The 15,356-nt window shown below is 46.0% G+C and overlaps 1 protein-coding gene across 1 annotated transcript in view; it reads left to right on the top strand.

Annotated features, from left to right (window-relative positions):
* The window catches only part of TAOK3 (TAO kinase 3), a 51,735-nt gene that overhangs the window by 35,506 nt on the left and 873 nt on the right, over positions 1-15,356 (top strand). The window contains exons 13-17 of the mRNA XM_010163617.2: positions 8,031-8,267; positions 9,239-9,367; positions 10,356-10,559; positions 13,238-13,477; positions 14,388-14,600. Of these exons, the coding sequence (XP_010161919.1) occupies positions 8,031-8,267; positions 9,239-9,367; positions 10,356-10,559; positions 13,238-13,477; positions 14,388-14,600 (1,023 nt within the window). The remainder of the gene's footprint in view (positions 1-8,030; positions 8,268-9,238; positions 9,368-10,355; positions 10,560-13,237; positions 13,478-14,387; positions 14,601-15,356) is intronic.

The raw sequence follows: 15,356 nt of genomic DNA on the forward strand, positions 1-15,356 counted from the left end.
CACCCCACCTCACCTCCTCTCTCCCCCTCTCCTTCTGCAAAAGGGTCAGGACATTTTTTAATCTCCTCATTTATTTATTTTGTTGTTGTTGTTGTTGTTGGCATAGCAACTAGAGATTGCACTGAAAGATATTGTAGCTCCCTGTGTGTGTAAGATGTAAAATATATTTAATTTCTGTGTATATTTCCAGTGTATATAAAATAAGCCACTTTGCTGGGTGAAGTTAATATAATCTCAGATTTCCCCCCCCCCCCCCCTTGTTTTATTTTCCACCCATTCTGTTTTTTTTCTAATATTTGCATGTGCATAAAGTGTCTAGATGTGCTCGTGTGCAATGTATTTAAACGCTCTGGAGATGCAGATGGGTTTGAAACAATAAGATTGCTGCTTCCCAGCTGAGCTGCTGGCTGGGTTTTGGGTTTGATTTTTTTTTTTTTCATTCATTCATTCATTCATTTATTTCAAGCAACTGTGCCGTGACTGCATTTTTCAGCTTGATCCCTAGGAAGGATTGCTGGGTTGCAATAAGGGAGAGGGCTTAGAGCGGGCTGTGGGCTTACAAAGAGGAGGGGGATGGGATGAATCCATCAAGGTTTGTACTATTGCAAATGTGATTGCTGTGCTGCCGCCTCCCCCACCTCGTATCCGCACAGGCTGCAGTCACTAGCAACCTTTTGGAGGGAAAGGAGTAAAAAATGGCTTTTTAAATCGAATATAAATGTAATCTGAAATATTCCAGCCTGGTGGTATTAGTGGTCAGATGGATGGGGAGCGTTAGGAAGTACCCGCTGTTTGGCCATGGCACTTGCTCAGTGCTATGACATCATCCTAGACCAACCCCGAAATTACACCAGTGAGCCCTCCCCTTCTTGTTTTACCCTGCCTGAATGGGTTGGTTTTTTTTTTTTTACTTCAATACCACCATTTCTTAATCCCCTGAATCGCTTCTCGTTTCTACATGCACAAGACAGACAGTGTGTGACCACAGCTAAAGGTTGTGTGTGGAGGGAAAAAGCAGCAGCAGTGTCAGCAGCCAATTTTTTTTTCTGTGTTGCTGCTGCTGTTAAAATCTAAAACGATGCTGTGGCAGACAGACTTCTGGCCAGATGCTTCCTGGACTGAAATTTGGGGGGAGCATCTGAGTTCCATCTTTTGCAGGTGTACTTCTGGGTAGCCATAGCCTGAGTGTTCCCCAGGTTGGTGTCTCCTGCTCCCACTTCCCTCCCTTCTCCCCCCCAATTTAAAGAGTGACCTAGAAACGTGTGCATTAGAGGACTTCATGCAGCACACCTGACATGGGCAGGATCTCTGGTCTCCTGGAGACCCTCTGCCTTGTGAATTTTCCTCTTTTGTACGTGTGTGCACTCACTACAGTGCCAACACTGTTGCCTGCACTGAGCAAATAAAAGTAGGATCCAGTTAGGTTGGCTGGAGGGAAGAAATGGTGAATGACTTTAAATATCACACTCCAAAGATATATACAATTTGATTGATAAATAGATATGTGTTGAATATATTCATATTCTCTTACTCCTTGTGGAAAGCTGCTGCACCTTCTGTCCTGCCCTCAGCAGCAGAGTCCATAACTCCTGTTTTCCTTGAATATGTCATCCTTGAGATACTTGGGTGGCTTGAAGGTATTCCATGGCAAGGCCCTCTTGGGAGCTGATGAAAGATGTTGGCATGAAGGTATGGAATGTGAGGTCTTCCTAGACCTCTAAGCTCTGGGGAAGACAGCTAATGCCCCAAGGTCACTCCCAAATCCCATGGCAGCCTCCTGTGGGGCTGGGACTGTGTCTGCCTTAATTCCTTAGTCACTTGGATTTGCTAAATCTCTCTGCTTCAGTGACCAGATGATTATGAATATAAAATTAATACTGGGTGGGGAGGATGGTAGGCTTTTAGGAGAAGTTTTCTTTTTTTGTTTGTTTTTTGTTTCCTGTGGAACATGCTCTGATGCAGAATGTGTCTGGGTCATGCTGGGAGGACTTAGGGTGCACGCGTAGGGTGAGCCATGCACAGCACACTATCTGTTGGGGGAGAAGGAAGTCCCAGCCCTCAGCCAGCAGGCCTTTGGAAAAGCACATGGTAATATGTGTCATGCAAAAGCTTTGTCCCCATCATATGCACACCCATCCCCTTCCCAGGATAGAGAGAAGTTCCCAAAGCACCACCTTGGTGCTACAGGAGGTGTTACTGTGTCCTTAGGTGCTGAGGTTATGTTGTGGGGGAGAAGTTTCCCTGGGTTTACAACAGAAATATTTTATTTCAGTTAATCTTGTGCTAGACTTTCCCTTTAATAATCTTTCATTTCCATCTCTTCATGTTCCAAAATGGAAATCTAGAAGAAAAAAACCTGCTAAGTTGAAACCTATTGCACAGAACATGAAGTGTACGTGCTGGGGTTGGAAGTGCCGGCGTGGCTGTCAGCACACTTTTTTTGTCACTGTGCCTTGGATCACAGCTTGGTGGCAGGATGATGTCAGTGGGTAGTGGTGCTGAATGCTGCTGCTCTTCTGCCCAAAGGAAAACTTCTTTCATGCCTGCCCCTCTGTCTCCTGCTTAAATGTCTGTGGGGAGGGCAAGGTCAGCCTTGTAGCTTGATATGGGGAGAATATCCTAAACATGTCTGAAGTTTATAGTGTGAAGCCAGAAATTCACACTTGATTTCATCTCTCCATGTTAATTTACTCTTTCAACAGCACCTTGAAAAAAATAATCCTGTGTGAATGGGCTCAAGGTCCCACAGTGTTAAAAACCAAGCAAACCAAGATGCTTTGATGGTTCCCTACATCACTGCTGCTGACCATCAGTTGGTTTCTCAGCAGCTGGGTACCGCTTCCTGGGCACAGAAAGGTTATGCAGTTGAGAGAGTGAGGTGGCCTGTATTGCAGAGAATCAGAAAATGGGAGTTCTGACCCCAAATTCAATAATATGGGATGATATTTGGCTGTAAAAAACTTCTGCTTGTGGGATTTGCTGACTACCACCCTCCAGCATGAGGAGGGCAGTGTTCTAGAGGAACAGCACTGGGGCTGGGGGCTTTTCATGTTTCTTCACAGCTGTTCTTGCTGGTGGAGTCCAAGGTCTTGGGCCCTCAAGTCCTTGTTCCTCACCTTTAGATCAGGATATTTCAGATGGAGGACATACTGGTGTTTCTAAAAGGATGCTCTCAACTTGGAAGTTGGATCCCTTTGCAAAACCAAGCTCAAGCAGTTTCAGCAAGTGCAGGGGTCACAGGAGAGCTACATTTGACAGCTCCATACTCCTGATGTCCCTCTGGTTTTAAGCATAATTCCCCTGCCCTGTTCCTGCTCAGAAGCATCACGTGGATAAGAAGGAAACTGGACAGACTTCCAGATAAAATAGTGAAATGGACTATCCACAAAGAAACAGGCTGTGAATATACCTGCCTAGTCTTTCAGTGGTGCTTTGATATTACTCATGTTAAAATAATGAGAACATGAGCAAATGTGGTTCAGAAAGCTGAAGGAACTTACTTTTCCTCATAATTCAAGCAACAGTTTTAACACTCACTATTTCCTTTCTCTTTGGTCATTGTGTAGAACAAACTCCTCTTATCTTTTTTTCTTTCCTTTTTTTTAATGACACTCTTGTGGCAACAGTAACCTTCACTCACTTGGAACAGGGGTGGAGAATACACTGCACAGTGGTGCTGTTGCAGTGAAAGTTACTATCTAAAATGGAGATCAGGTACCTACTACATCTCCGTGTTATTTTGCAGACTATCAGTGATCCATAAATTAAAATTTACAACTAGAAATCTAAGCCTTGAAGCTTAGAAAACTGTTGTTTAGAAAGAAGGGTGGATGTTCTGCCTGTTAAGACTACACCTATCAACATTTTCAAGTGAAAGATTTTTTTAAACACGTGCAGAGTTGCATCGATCTGCATTTCTGGATGTCTTTTGTTCTTGACCCCCTCACTCCCCATCACCTCATTCATTTCCTCAATAGCTGCTTTTACAGTTTTTAAATGAAATTATTGAATAGTTAAAATTCCATCGAAAGATCAGACCGTCTGGACTCTATCGAAGGCCTTGGCATTCTTTTTGAAACCCAAATGCCAGCAAAAGAATTATGTGATCTCATCCTGGGTGTGCGAAGCCAAATATCTAGGTACGTGTGAACAAGCTTCTCTGGATGTGGCCATTAAAATGACACCAGGGCAGCCTGACTCCAAAACCAGCTACGTTTACATGGTGGCTACACCTTCTTCTGCTGGAGCAATGACACTTTATTCCAGATGGTTGAGTTTTCTCCTAATGGACTCACCTAGCTGCTGCCTTTATAGATCTTTGCTCCAAAAAATATTGAACTTGTTCTTTCTCATCCCAAAGTTGCTCTCTTGCCATGAGAGGCCACTGGCAGTGTCTCGCTCAGTACTCTGCCTCATCTAGCAAAGAGGAGTTCAGGATTTCATTTGGTTATCAAGAGATGAGAATAACTGGCCTTTAGGAGAGTGGTGGGTATCTTAATTAAACAATGTAGAAAAAGGAACTCTAAAGAGCTTCTGGTTTGGAGGAGAGTTTGTGAGCCCAACTTCCTTACGTAAAGCAACACAGTGGGAAGGGTGAGAGAGAGAAAGTTTGGATGTTATGGCAAGTGAACTGCCTGTGGGAGTAGGTTGGAAAAGGCATCTCTCTTCTCAGTTCTGTGTGTGCCAAAGATACAGAGAGATAAGAAACTGAGAAGATACCTTAAGAAAAGCTGTTCTCTTTCATCCAGGTTTTTTGGTTCTGCTGATGACCTAATTGATTATTACATGCTTCAGATAGAGCTGCAGGAAAGTCAAGTTTTCTGCTTTAAAGGATCCTGGTATTTTCTAGCAATGTGGAGAACAAATTTTACAATGAGCAGTAAAACAGTTGTCATCTCTTTTCCTTTCAAAATCTATGGGATTATGTTTGTGAAATACTTTAAAAAATTCCAAATGCCTTTGTCTGTAACAACACCAGAAAGGTGATTACTGGCACTTCCCCAAATTATCTTTTTCAAATGGTTGCTCAACATGTTCATTCATTAGGGGCTTCATCTTCAAACCAACATCATTCATTCATTCATGTGTTGATATGCTTAGTCTGAAGTACTTTTCTGGTGCTGAACTGGTCATATTCAGTAACTAACATTAATTTCTTCCAATTTCATCTGCACCATTTGGAGACCTTGGCTTTGAAGCCAGAATTCTGAAGAGTGTCAGTCTTGATTAGAGATTAGGGTGATAAATTAGATCTTTAGCATGAGCATGCAAACATTAAATCTGCAAAATGTCCACCAACTCTACCATTCTCTTTCTCTTCAGGAATTAAATGCTTCTTTTGTTTTCCTCTGACTTTTTAATGTCTCATCTTCTGCTGTGACTGGAAAGCTTTATCAGTTATAATTAGGAATTGCATCTTACTGTTGGGGATAAATATCCCAGACCTAACATGAAATCTTTCAAAGATGGAATTCTTGTCCTGATAGAGACAAGCTGAGCAAAGCTGCAAATGGGGTGCACAGGAACAGAGTGGGGTGGAAAAAAAAAGGTTAATGATTTTTGCTGCAAATAAAACAAATGCATGCTCTAAATCTCATTAGAGATTTCACCAAAGGGGACACTGGCAAAGTTGCTAGTAGATTCTTAGATCTGTTTTTTTTCTTATGCTCTTGGTGTTTGCTTTGTTCTGCCAACTTCTTGGAACGGAGTGTGCCATGGAGAATGTCCCCACTGTTCACAAAAAAGGCTGAGCCTCAAAAACAGCCCATCCAGGAAGATCTTGCACTGCTGCGTGGTGGTTACCGTATCTCCGTGCCTTGCAGGTCCCTGACCAACTCTGTTCTCTGCAAGTTGTGTGTCATTTAACATAGTAAAATCTCACAAATGGTGTATGTGAAATGTTTGGGGTTTTGCCTGTCTTACCTGACATCTAGATGTCTCTTATCATTAACTTGGGTGCCTCCTCAAAGAAACTTTCATCACCTGGAAGCTTCTGTCAGAGATCTGATTCTTGCTGAACTTGACTGAAATGTGCAAGTTCCTACAAATGCTGACCAACTTCTGCAACATATACCTGTCACTGTTATGCTTTATTTTTATTTTTTTAAAAGCTTTTTGTCTTTCAGAACCACAGCAATAGCCAGAGCTCAAACTCTGTGTTTCTGTAGTAGTTTCTACCATCTCCCATATTCCTGGTATCTGGCTTGAGTCTATTTCCTTCCCTAGTCTCAAGTGTTTGAAGGCTGCTATGTTACACCACTTGCTGAGGTGTAAATATAATTTAATCTAATCAGCCTCAAAATAACATCCCAAAAATTCCTTGTACAAGGAGGATGTGATTTATGCATCATCACTTACCTTGTAGTTGATGTTTGACTTCACTAATGTGGTGAAGCCACCCACCATCATCACTTCCTGGTAATGGAGTTGGACTCAGCACTGTAGTCAGACTCGTTCTTTGTTTTCTTTGCCATGAGATGTTTCATTTTCTCTCTGGGGTTGTCTTGGGAAAGGATGGGGGGAAAACAGAGACCATCCACTTCAGTAGCTTCATCCTTTCGTGTCTTGTTTCTATTCTGGGACTCTGGCTATGATTTTCTTGGTTGGTAACTGTTTACTGTAAATTGTTGTTAATCTATTTCAAAGTGAAGGCTGTGCAAAGGCTCTTCCTGACCTCTTCTTCACACCCTTCCTGAGTGTTGGTAGTCATCTGAGCTGAGACAGGTGGCAGCATGCTGTCTGCCTCGGGGTGACACATCAGTTGTGTGGTTTAACTTGTTGATTCTGGAGCTCTTGATCACTGCTTCCTATCAGCTACTAGTCCTGAAGCACAGGGCTGCCAGCAAGTGGACTTGGTTTGTTGCTTGGTAAAGCAGCTGCTGCTCTTCTGTTGAACTTGAGCCTTCTCAGGTCTGTAGGTGCATCTCATCCTGTGTCTGAACTTACTTGGAAGGTCTCTGAAAAATAGCCTTCAAATAACAGCAGTACTGTCGTAGGTGCCAGTTCTTTCTCTTGACTGCTACAGAGAAATTCATCAGCAAGGCTGGGCTCTTGCAGGCTGCAGGGAGGACTGTTGGTTCATAAAGCTTCAGTGATCACCTTCAAAGAGCTGAGCTCTTCAGTGTGAAAGGGAGAGGTGCCCTTGTACAGAATCAGGGACTCTACACAGGTACTGAGGGCTCCAGCTTTTGGCTCCCAGGCCTGTCATAAAATACCAGCAGATCTTTATATGTGAAGTTCTCGGGACTGTGTGAAAAATAAACACATCAGTCTTGGACACTTCTTCATTTGAAATGGAAGCATTGCTGTTTGCATTGTCTTCTGAAAATTTTTGGCACACCTTCCTGGAGTTTTTTTCTCATTCACATGGATGCACTTAGCTATGGAAATGCGTGTGGAACTTGTGAGTTTGTTTCAGCTATGCAGGGTTTAAATATGCTTAGCCCATCTGATCAATCTTGTTAGGAGCACACAGTTCCAGAGCAGTGTTCCTGCGTTAGAAAACTTCCCGTTCCACGGGGGAATGGGCTCAGTCTGTCATCCTCTTGAATTTTTAGGAGAAATTTTGAAGGAGGCTACTTGTTGCAGAAAATAGGTATTGAGGGACTGAATTGGAACCGTGGTGACTTAGGGATGAAGGAAAGGATGGGTGGGTTGGGGGTTTCTTAAAATGGATGCCATCTTGTAAGCCCCTGTCACCCTCATGATGAGTCCTGTGTCTGAAGAAGGTTGTCCAGCAGCCGCCTTTGTTTCCAGAAGTAACCTGCTGTTCCCTTTATTCATAACATGACATTTTCCTGCTGTGTCACTGAAAACACCCATAAAATTCTCATTAAAGATGGGGGGGGGAAAATCAGGAGAGAGAAATCTTATGGCCTGGTTTGTGATATTAAATAATAGCACCCCCTGAAAGTTGATTTCGCAGAGTACAGCACAGCAGGGTGTGGTTTGCAGGTAAGTACTGGTATGGAGACAGGTTGTCATCTGCAAAGGCAGCCATGTAGCACTTCTTCCCCTTTTCCTGACGTCAGGTTACAAGACAGATCCATGAGCATGAGCAGGAGAACGAGTTGCGGGAACAGATGTCAGGATATAAGCGGATGCGGCGCCAGCACCAGAAGCAGCTGATCGCCCTGGAAAACAAGTTGAAGGCCGAGATGGACGAGCACCGCCTCAAGCTGCAGAAGGAGGTGGAGACACATGCCAACAACTCGTCCATTGAGCTGGAGAAGCTGGCCAAGAAGCAAGTGGCTGTGATGGAGAAAGAGGTGAGTAGAGTTACAGGCTCCCTAGCTGTGCAAGAAGATTGATGGGAGAGGTGTGAACCAGATCTCTAGGAGAAGGTGGTGGAAGCACTGCTTAAAACCCTTGTTCTTAAGTGCATGTTCATAGAATCACAGAATCCCAGACTGGTTTGGGTTGGAAGGGACCTTAAAGCTCATCCAGTCCCAACCCCCCTGCCAGCAGCAGGGACACCTTCCACTAGACCAGGTTGCTCAAAGCCTCATCCAGCCTGGCCGAGAACACTTCCAGGGAGGAGCAGCCACAGCTTCTCTGGGCAACCTGTTCCAGTGTCTCACCACCCTCACAGTGAAAAACTTCTTCCTAATATCTCATCTAAACCTCCCCTCTTCCAGTTTAAACCCATTTCCCCTTGTTCTGTCATTAACTGCCCTTATGAAAAGTCCCTCCCCAGCTTTCTTGTAGGCCCATGTTCTTAAGTTACTGCCTGGAGCTGCCCTGGCCAGTTTGGTGAAATAGCTTCACAGCTACAAGTCAACCTTCTGGATGATGGGCGCTCCATTGGCATCAACCAACACTGCAGCTACTGACAACCAGCTAAAAGAGACTGAGAACCTCTGTGGAGATCTTGGAGAGGGCTTGTGTGTCATGGCTGAGGCGAGGACAAAGCTTGCTGCTATTACTCAGTCTGTTTCCAAGTCAGCATGTTAATCCTTATGGTAAACTAGTGGGGTTTCACCCTCTGGGCTGGTTTTGGTGGAGAGGTAAGAAGCAAGAGGAAACATTTACATCTATGTGGGTGTTATGGGGTTTGGGTTTTTTTTGGTGCAAGCAGCTTTCATTTGGCTTTGTCTAACACAGTGATGGGAGAACGATAGACCAAAAAAAGCACAGCAGAAGACTGATCTGTGCTGGATTCAGTACCTGCTCCCTCACCCTTTGTGGTTTCTTCTTTTTTTTTTGTTAATTTTTTTTTCTTTCTCTCTGTGCCTTGCAGGCAAAGGCAGCTGCAGCAGATGAAAAGAAATTCCAGCAACAGATTTTGGCTCAGCAAAAGAAAGACCTGGCGACCTTTTTAGAAAGTCAGAAGAAACAATACAAGCTTTGCAAGGAAAAGATTAAAGAGGCAAGAAACCATCATTTTCAGGGCTGAAGGGGTGTGGAATGAAGATGAACTAGACTTTCATTTTGATAAACCTGGGCCAGCCCAGGGGTTTAAGGGATACTGTCATGCTTGGAAGCAAATTTAGATTCTCAGCAAGTTAACTTTGAGGAACTGGGAGCATCTGGCAGCGTTTCTAGAATAATCTCTAAGGGTGCTAGAGGTGCCTTCACAATTTGTGGTGGAGGAGAATCTTTGAGACCAAGGGTGATGAAGGAAAATAGGACTGCATAGAGAATTCTTCCTCCCCTTTTTCCTCATCTGTTTTGTTTGTTTGGGGTTTTTTGTTTGTTTTGGGGGATTTTTTGCTAAAGCTGTAACTAATCAGAGCTGCCATTTAGATGTCACTGGGCTAAAAGCCCTGCGATCGCTTATAGGAATTAGAAAAAGAAGTAACATGGTATATAGCTTATCTGTCCCAAATTGTGTTGCTTAAGGACAGCGTCCCCACCACATTGCAAAATCATTTGCTATTAAAAATGTAGAGGAGAGAAAATGAATAGCAAGGAGCCCTGTTAGGTACCTGATCGATAGAGAATCGAGCACGAGTCCTGTTGAATTAAAACTGAAACCCAAGGTGGACTCCTTTGTAAACCAGGTGCAGAGCTGGGAAGGGAGCTGAGGGGTTTGAGCTATTCTCCTTCCTGGAGAGCCAGAGCCTGCCCTGCAGTGGTGTGTTACTGCATTTTACTGTTTAGACCCCAAGATGTTTGTATTTAATGGCCACTTTTTCCTCCTCCTCCTCTTGATGGGTCATAATACAAGTCTGGAGTCAGTAGGGCTGGGCATGGCCAGGTGATGAGTCTGGTTCTGCTGGTGGCTGGAGTTGTAGTCAGGATTTTGGTGTCCTGTGAATTGAATGGCAGAGGAGTGGCCACTGAGTGAAGGTCATTCAAGTCCCATGTCACTGTGATCCTAAGGGAAGTCTTGTTTTGACCCTCTATGCACACAGGAAATGAATGAGGACCACAGCACACCGAAGAAAGAGAAACAAGAAAGAATATCCAAACATAAAGAGAACCTGCAGCACACACAGGCTGAGGAGGAGGCCCATCTTCTCAGCCAGCAGAGACTCTACTACGACAAAAACTGCCGTTTCTTCAAGAGAAAAACGATGATCAAGAGGCACGAGATGGAGCAGCAGAACATTCGGGAAGTATGTCACTCTTCAGTTCCTTTCCCAAGCATTTCTGTAACTGCTTTAGCTTCCTGTCTCTAAAACAGTTTGCTTGACTGAATTTAGATCTTCATGTTTCCAGTTGCTCAACAGAACTGAGAAAAATGCAGGAAATGTGTTTTGGGAAATAGTTTTCCACACGGATGTGGCTGCTTTTATTAACGGAGAAGGGGTGGCACAGTTGACCTGCAGACAGCAGCGTTATCTGAGCCACCCACATGGGTCAGATCCTTCATCTGAGCTCCTGGGCGTTAGATTTTGGGGGATCCTGCTGAGAATCTTTCACAGCACAGGACAGTTCATGCCATGTAGAGTCCCAGGGACACCTGTGGGGTGGCTGAAAGCATCATGTGAGGAGTTCTCATTAGCAAAAGAAAACTCCCCCAGTTGAAACACATGTAAGGAACCAGTAATAACCTTAAAGAACAACATTAAGGTTGCAGAATGAAAAGCTACAAATGTACAAAACACCAAAAATACAGTCCTCTCGTGTGTCTGCGGTCTGGTTGTCTTCAAATAATCAGCTGTTGCTTTTCCACTGGGTTCTGCTCAAATCAGTGCATGGAATGGGCAGTAGTTTGTTAATGAGAAGCTATTCAATGTTTTATTTTTCCTCATTAGCTATTAACCCTTGCCTTACGAGCTGCCTGCAGTCAAATACCACTTAGGAGAATGAATTATTACTTGTAGATTTTTCTGTGGTAGTCACTCTAGTTTCTGAATTCTTCATGAATGCTATTTTTGGATAAAGACTATCAGATGAGAAGGTGTTTAAGTAAAAGCTGTGAGTGAGTGATCAAAAATTTCTAATAATCATCAACTTAGTCTGCTGCCATCAAATTTTCCAGCATACTTAACATTGTCCTGCATTTTACCTGTTCAGAGCTTTGCTGCCCTTGACTTCAGGTGTGTCTGGGGCTGCTCAGCTGCTTTGCAGATCACATCCAGACATCTCAACTCAGACACCCTGAAAATGAAGGACTGAAAAATCAGATTTGGGCCCCTTTATCACAGCCTGTAAGCTCTGTGGCAGGGAGGAGAGAGCAGAATTCAGCTACCTAGCATGGAATTTTAACCAGGAGACTCTCCTCTGAGTTCCTGCATTTAAACTCTTGAGAGACCTAATTTTCAGAGTGTTTATTTCTTGAAAATAACATCCCTACTAACTAACTAGTTCAACTTCACTGGATCAGAGAGCTGAAGTAAATAACACTTCCAGAATATTTTTTCTTCATGTTTTAAGTGACCACAGAGGTTCTTTTTGTACAAATGGGAAAGTGTTTAGAAGTGGAGTGCCTCTGTTCATGCTGCATCAACTGAAATCAGGTGTGGAAAGGGCATGAGAGAGGCTGCCTGTCCTGTCCTAAGAGCACACAGCCACAGCTCTGCACGGGCTGAGGTGCTGTCTGAGTGTGCTACCTGCCTCTGCTCAAGTGGGACATGATTTCAGCACGCCAGGGGATCTCATTTTTGATCTTGGCTGTCAAGGTGCAAGTTTTGCTTAAATGTAAACACGTGCAACATCCTTATGGCCAAGAATGCAGAGACAAGACCTGGCCGTGCTTCCTTCCCCGTCCTCTGAGCTTAAACCTGTCACAGTTCTAACAGCCAACGGGGCTGAAGTGCCCGTTTGCAGGTGCTGGTGTTGAGAGTTACAGCAGGATTATAACATGCAAGCAACAACTCAGAATAATTAGGTATTTTTGTTGCTTCTACTGTAGGAACTCACTAGCCTGAGCCAGCGCCGGGCGTGCGCGTGGTGCGAGGCAGCGCCCGCTGTGCCTGTCTTAGTCTGGCGTGAAGCACAGCGATGAGTTTGTCAACCCGAGAGCTGAAACTGAGCTGTACCAGCAAACCATCTGTGAAGGTCACCAAATACCAGCGAGGGGTACAGCTGTAATCGCTGCTTGACTGAGCTGGATTCAGCTCCCTGCCCCACAGGTTGTTGCTGATACCTTGAGACAGAAATATTAGCAGTAATCAGGGCAAGAATCTGGTATCTTCCTCTTCCTGGGCTAGTAACTCAGGGCAGGTTCCCTGGACTGCAGGGCACCGTGTGTAGGAACTCTTATGTCCACATTGCAAAACCATGTCTGGCTTGGGCTGCGTCCTCATTTTACCAGACGTGCTGCATCTCTACCTGTCACAGTGGTAGCTTCATTTCTTTTTCTTAGCCCCTGTGGTGTGCTGGAGCTGTTCACCTCTGCTTTGGCCGTTCTGGTGTTAGTGCTGGGTGAGAAGCCTCATCTCCCAGGGTCTAGCAGGGGCTCAGGATCATTTAAAACAGATAAATAGGAGCCCCTCGTTCTGTCAGTCACCCCAGGATGGATTTATCCAAAACTCTGGTGATTCTCTGCAGTCTCCAAGGGCTTGTGTGTGGTCCCAGTGCCACCTGCTGGAGACTGCCTGGGTGATCCAGGAGCTGCCAGAGGAACAGCTTCCAGAGGGAGGGATGGATGGATGGATGGATGCTGGGTGGCCGTTAGCGTTCCCACCGCACTGCTGGGGTTGTGTTTCCCTGTGGCACATGCAAGTCCTCGATGCTGCTTAGAGGAGTGATGAGGACACCCGGCCTTGCAAACTCAACTGCTGCATCTCAGGGCAGAGAGAATTGCTCCTCAGCTTTTTGTCTTGTGTTCTGCTGTTCCCTTGCCCAGGAGTTAAACAAGAAGCGGACGCAGAAGGAGATGGAGCACGCCATGCTGATCCGGCACGACGAGTCGACGCGCGAGCTGGAGTACAGGCAGCTGCACACGCTGCAGAAGCTGCGAATGGACCTGATCCGGCTGCAGCACCAGACTGAGCTCGAGAACCAGCTGGAATACAACAAGCGGCGAGAGCGGGAGCTGCACAGGAAGCATTTCATGGAGCTCCGGCAGCAACCAAAGAACTTGAAGGTGCTGGAAGTTTTCCTTCCTCCTCTTCCAGCCTCTGTCCTGCCGGGCAGGCTGGTCTGTGTTCTTGCTGCCTCCTCCGTGCAGCATCCCTGCTGCAGCACCGCTGTTCTCCACCAGCACTGTGTGCTTTCCCTCCCTTGGATCCCTTCCCTTTGCGCAGGGCTGCTCTGGTAGGAGAAACTGGCAGGTTCTTACAGCAAAGAGTTCACTGAGGATTTGTTTAGTGCCGTGCTGGTGGGTAACAATAGGCTAGTCCTGAGCAAAGTACCACAGAACTTCCTTCTGATGAGCTGTGCTTTCTTCAGGCCCTTGCTGGTGTCAGCCTATAAACCTGGATAGGGAAAGGGGTGGGTGATGGTTCCTCGATTTCAAAGTCAGCAGAACATGGGTGTGCTGAGCACTCTGCTCTGTCCCAGTTTGGCTGCAGGTTGATCAGAAACCTCTGAGCTGGCACGGGAGATTTTTGTTCCTCCTCTGAATGTCCAAAAAGGCACGTTGCTTTTATTCACTTTGTCACAGCCTCGCTAGTTCTCAGATCTGCAGTCTCTGTGTCAGGGTGGGGAGGCAGCAGAATGGGAGGCCCTAAAAAAGCCAAATGCTTTTTGAGAGGCAGGTGGCAGAGTGATGAGTTGAGTGACCTACAGGAAGCAGGGGTAGGAGATGGAGATGCCCCTCCTGGGGCTGAGGAGGGCTTGGTGGATCCTGTTCCTGAGCCAGGCTGGTGGTCAGTGCTGGAGCAGGGCCTGAGCTGGTGCTGTGTGTGCAGAGCTCACGCGGGTGCAGGGGCAGGAGGCAGCGCAGAGCACAGGGGAACTGTGTGTGTCTCTCACCAGCCCGCCCGTTTGGATGTGCTGTAACCTCTGCATTCCTAAAGCTCTTCGTGCTCTTCACATCGTTCCTTCCTTGGCAGGCTATGGAAATGCAGATCAAAAAGCAGTTCCAGGACACATGCAAAGTGCAAACTAAGCAGTACAAAGCACTGAAGAATCACCAGCTGGAAGTAACTCCAAAGAGTGAGCACAAGACAATTCTGAAGAGTCTGAAGGACGAGCAGACGAGGAAGCTCGCCATTCTGGCAGAGCAGTACGAGCAGAGCATCAACGAGATGATGGCCTCACAAGCGGTAGGTGCAGCGTCCCCGGGCAGGGGGTTTGTCACCGAGATGGGGAACAGTTGGGCCATCAGTCACAGAATCACAGAATTGTTTGGGTTGGAAAAGCCCTTTAAGCTCATCGAGTCCAACCATGAACCCAACACTGACAAGTCCCCTATGACTAACCCATGTCCCTCAGCACTGTGTCTACACGACTCTTCAATCCCTCCAGGGATGGGGACTCCACCACTGCCCTGGGCAACCCCTTCCAATGCCTCAGAACCCTTTCAGCAAAGAAATTCTTCCTCACATCCCATCTCAGCTGCCCTTGGTGCCACTTGAGGCCGTTTCCTTTTGTCCTGTCCCTTGTTCCTTGGTTGAACAGAGGGACAGTTCTTGCAGGACACTGTGTTCTTCCTGCCCTGGCTGCTGGATGGTGGGCCATGGGGTTGTGTTTGTAAGAGCCACTTTAAATAACGTGTGGGATGGCGCTTTCCCTCTGAACACACATCCCACAGAACACACATCCTTTCCCTGCTGCCCCTCGCTGGGGTGTTGGATGCCCCCTCCCTGGAAGTGTTGAAGGCCAGGCTGGATGAGGCTTTGAGCAACCTGGTCTAGTGGAAGGGGTCCCTGCTGCTGGCAGGGGGGTTGGAACTGGATGAGCTTTAAGGTCCCTCCCAACCCAAACCAGTCTGGGATTCTATGAACTGGATCTTCCCTGAGGCTCCTGCCTCTGTGTGGGTGGGGTAGCAGCTGTTTATGGAGGCCACCCCCCTTTCCCCT

This window comes from Antrostomus carolinensis, unplaced genomic scaffold, assembly GCF_000700745.2.
Source record: "Antrostomus carolinensis isolate BGI_N321 unplaced genomic scaffold, ASM70074v2 scaffold16932, whole genome shotgun sequence".
Lineage (NCBI taxonomy): Eukaryota > Metazoa > Chordata > Aves > Caprimulgiformes > Caprimulgidae > Antrostomus > Antrostomus carolinensis.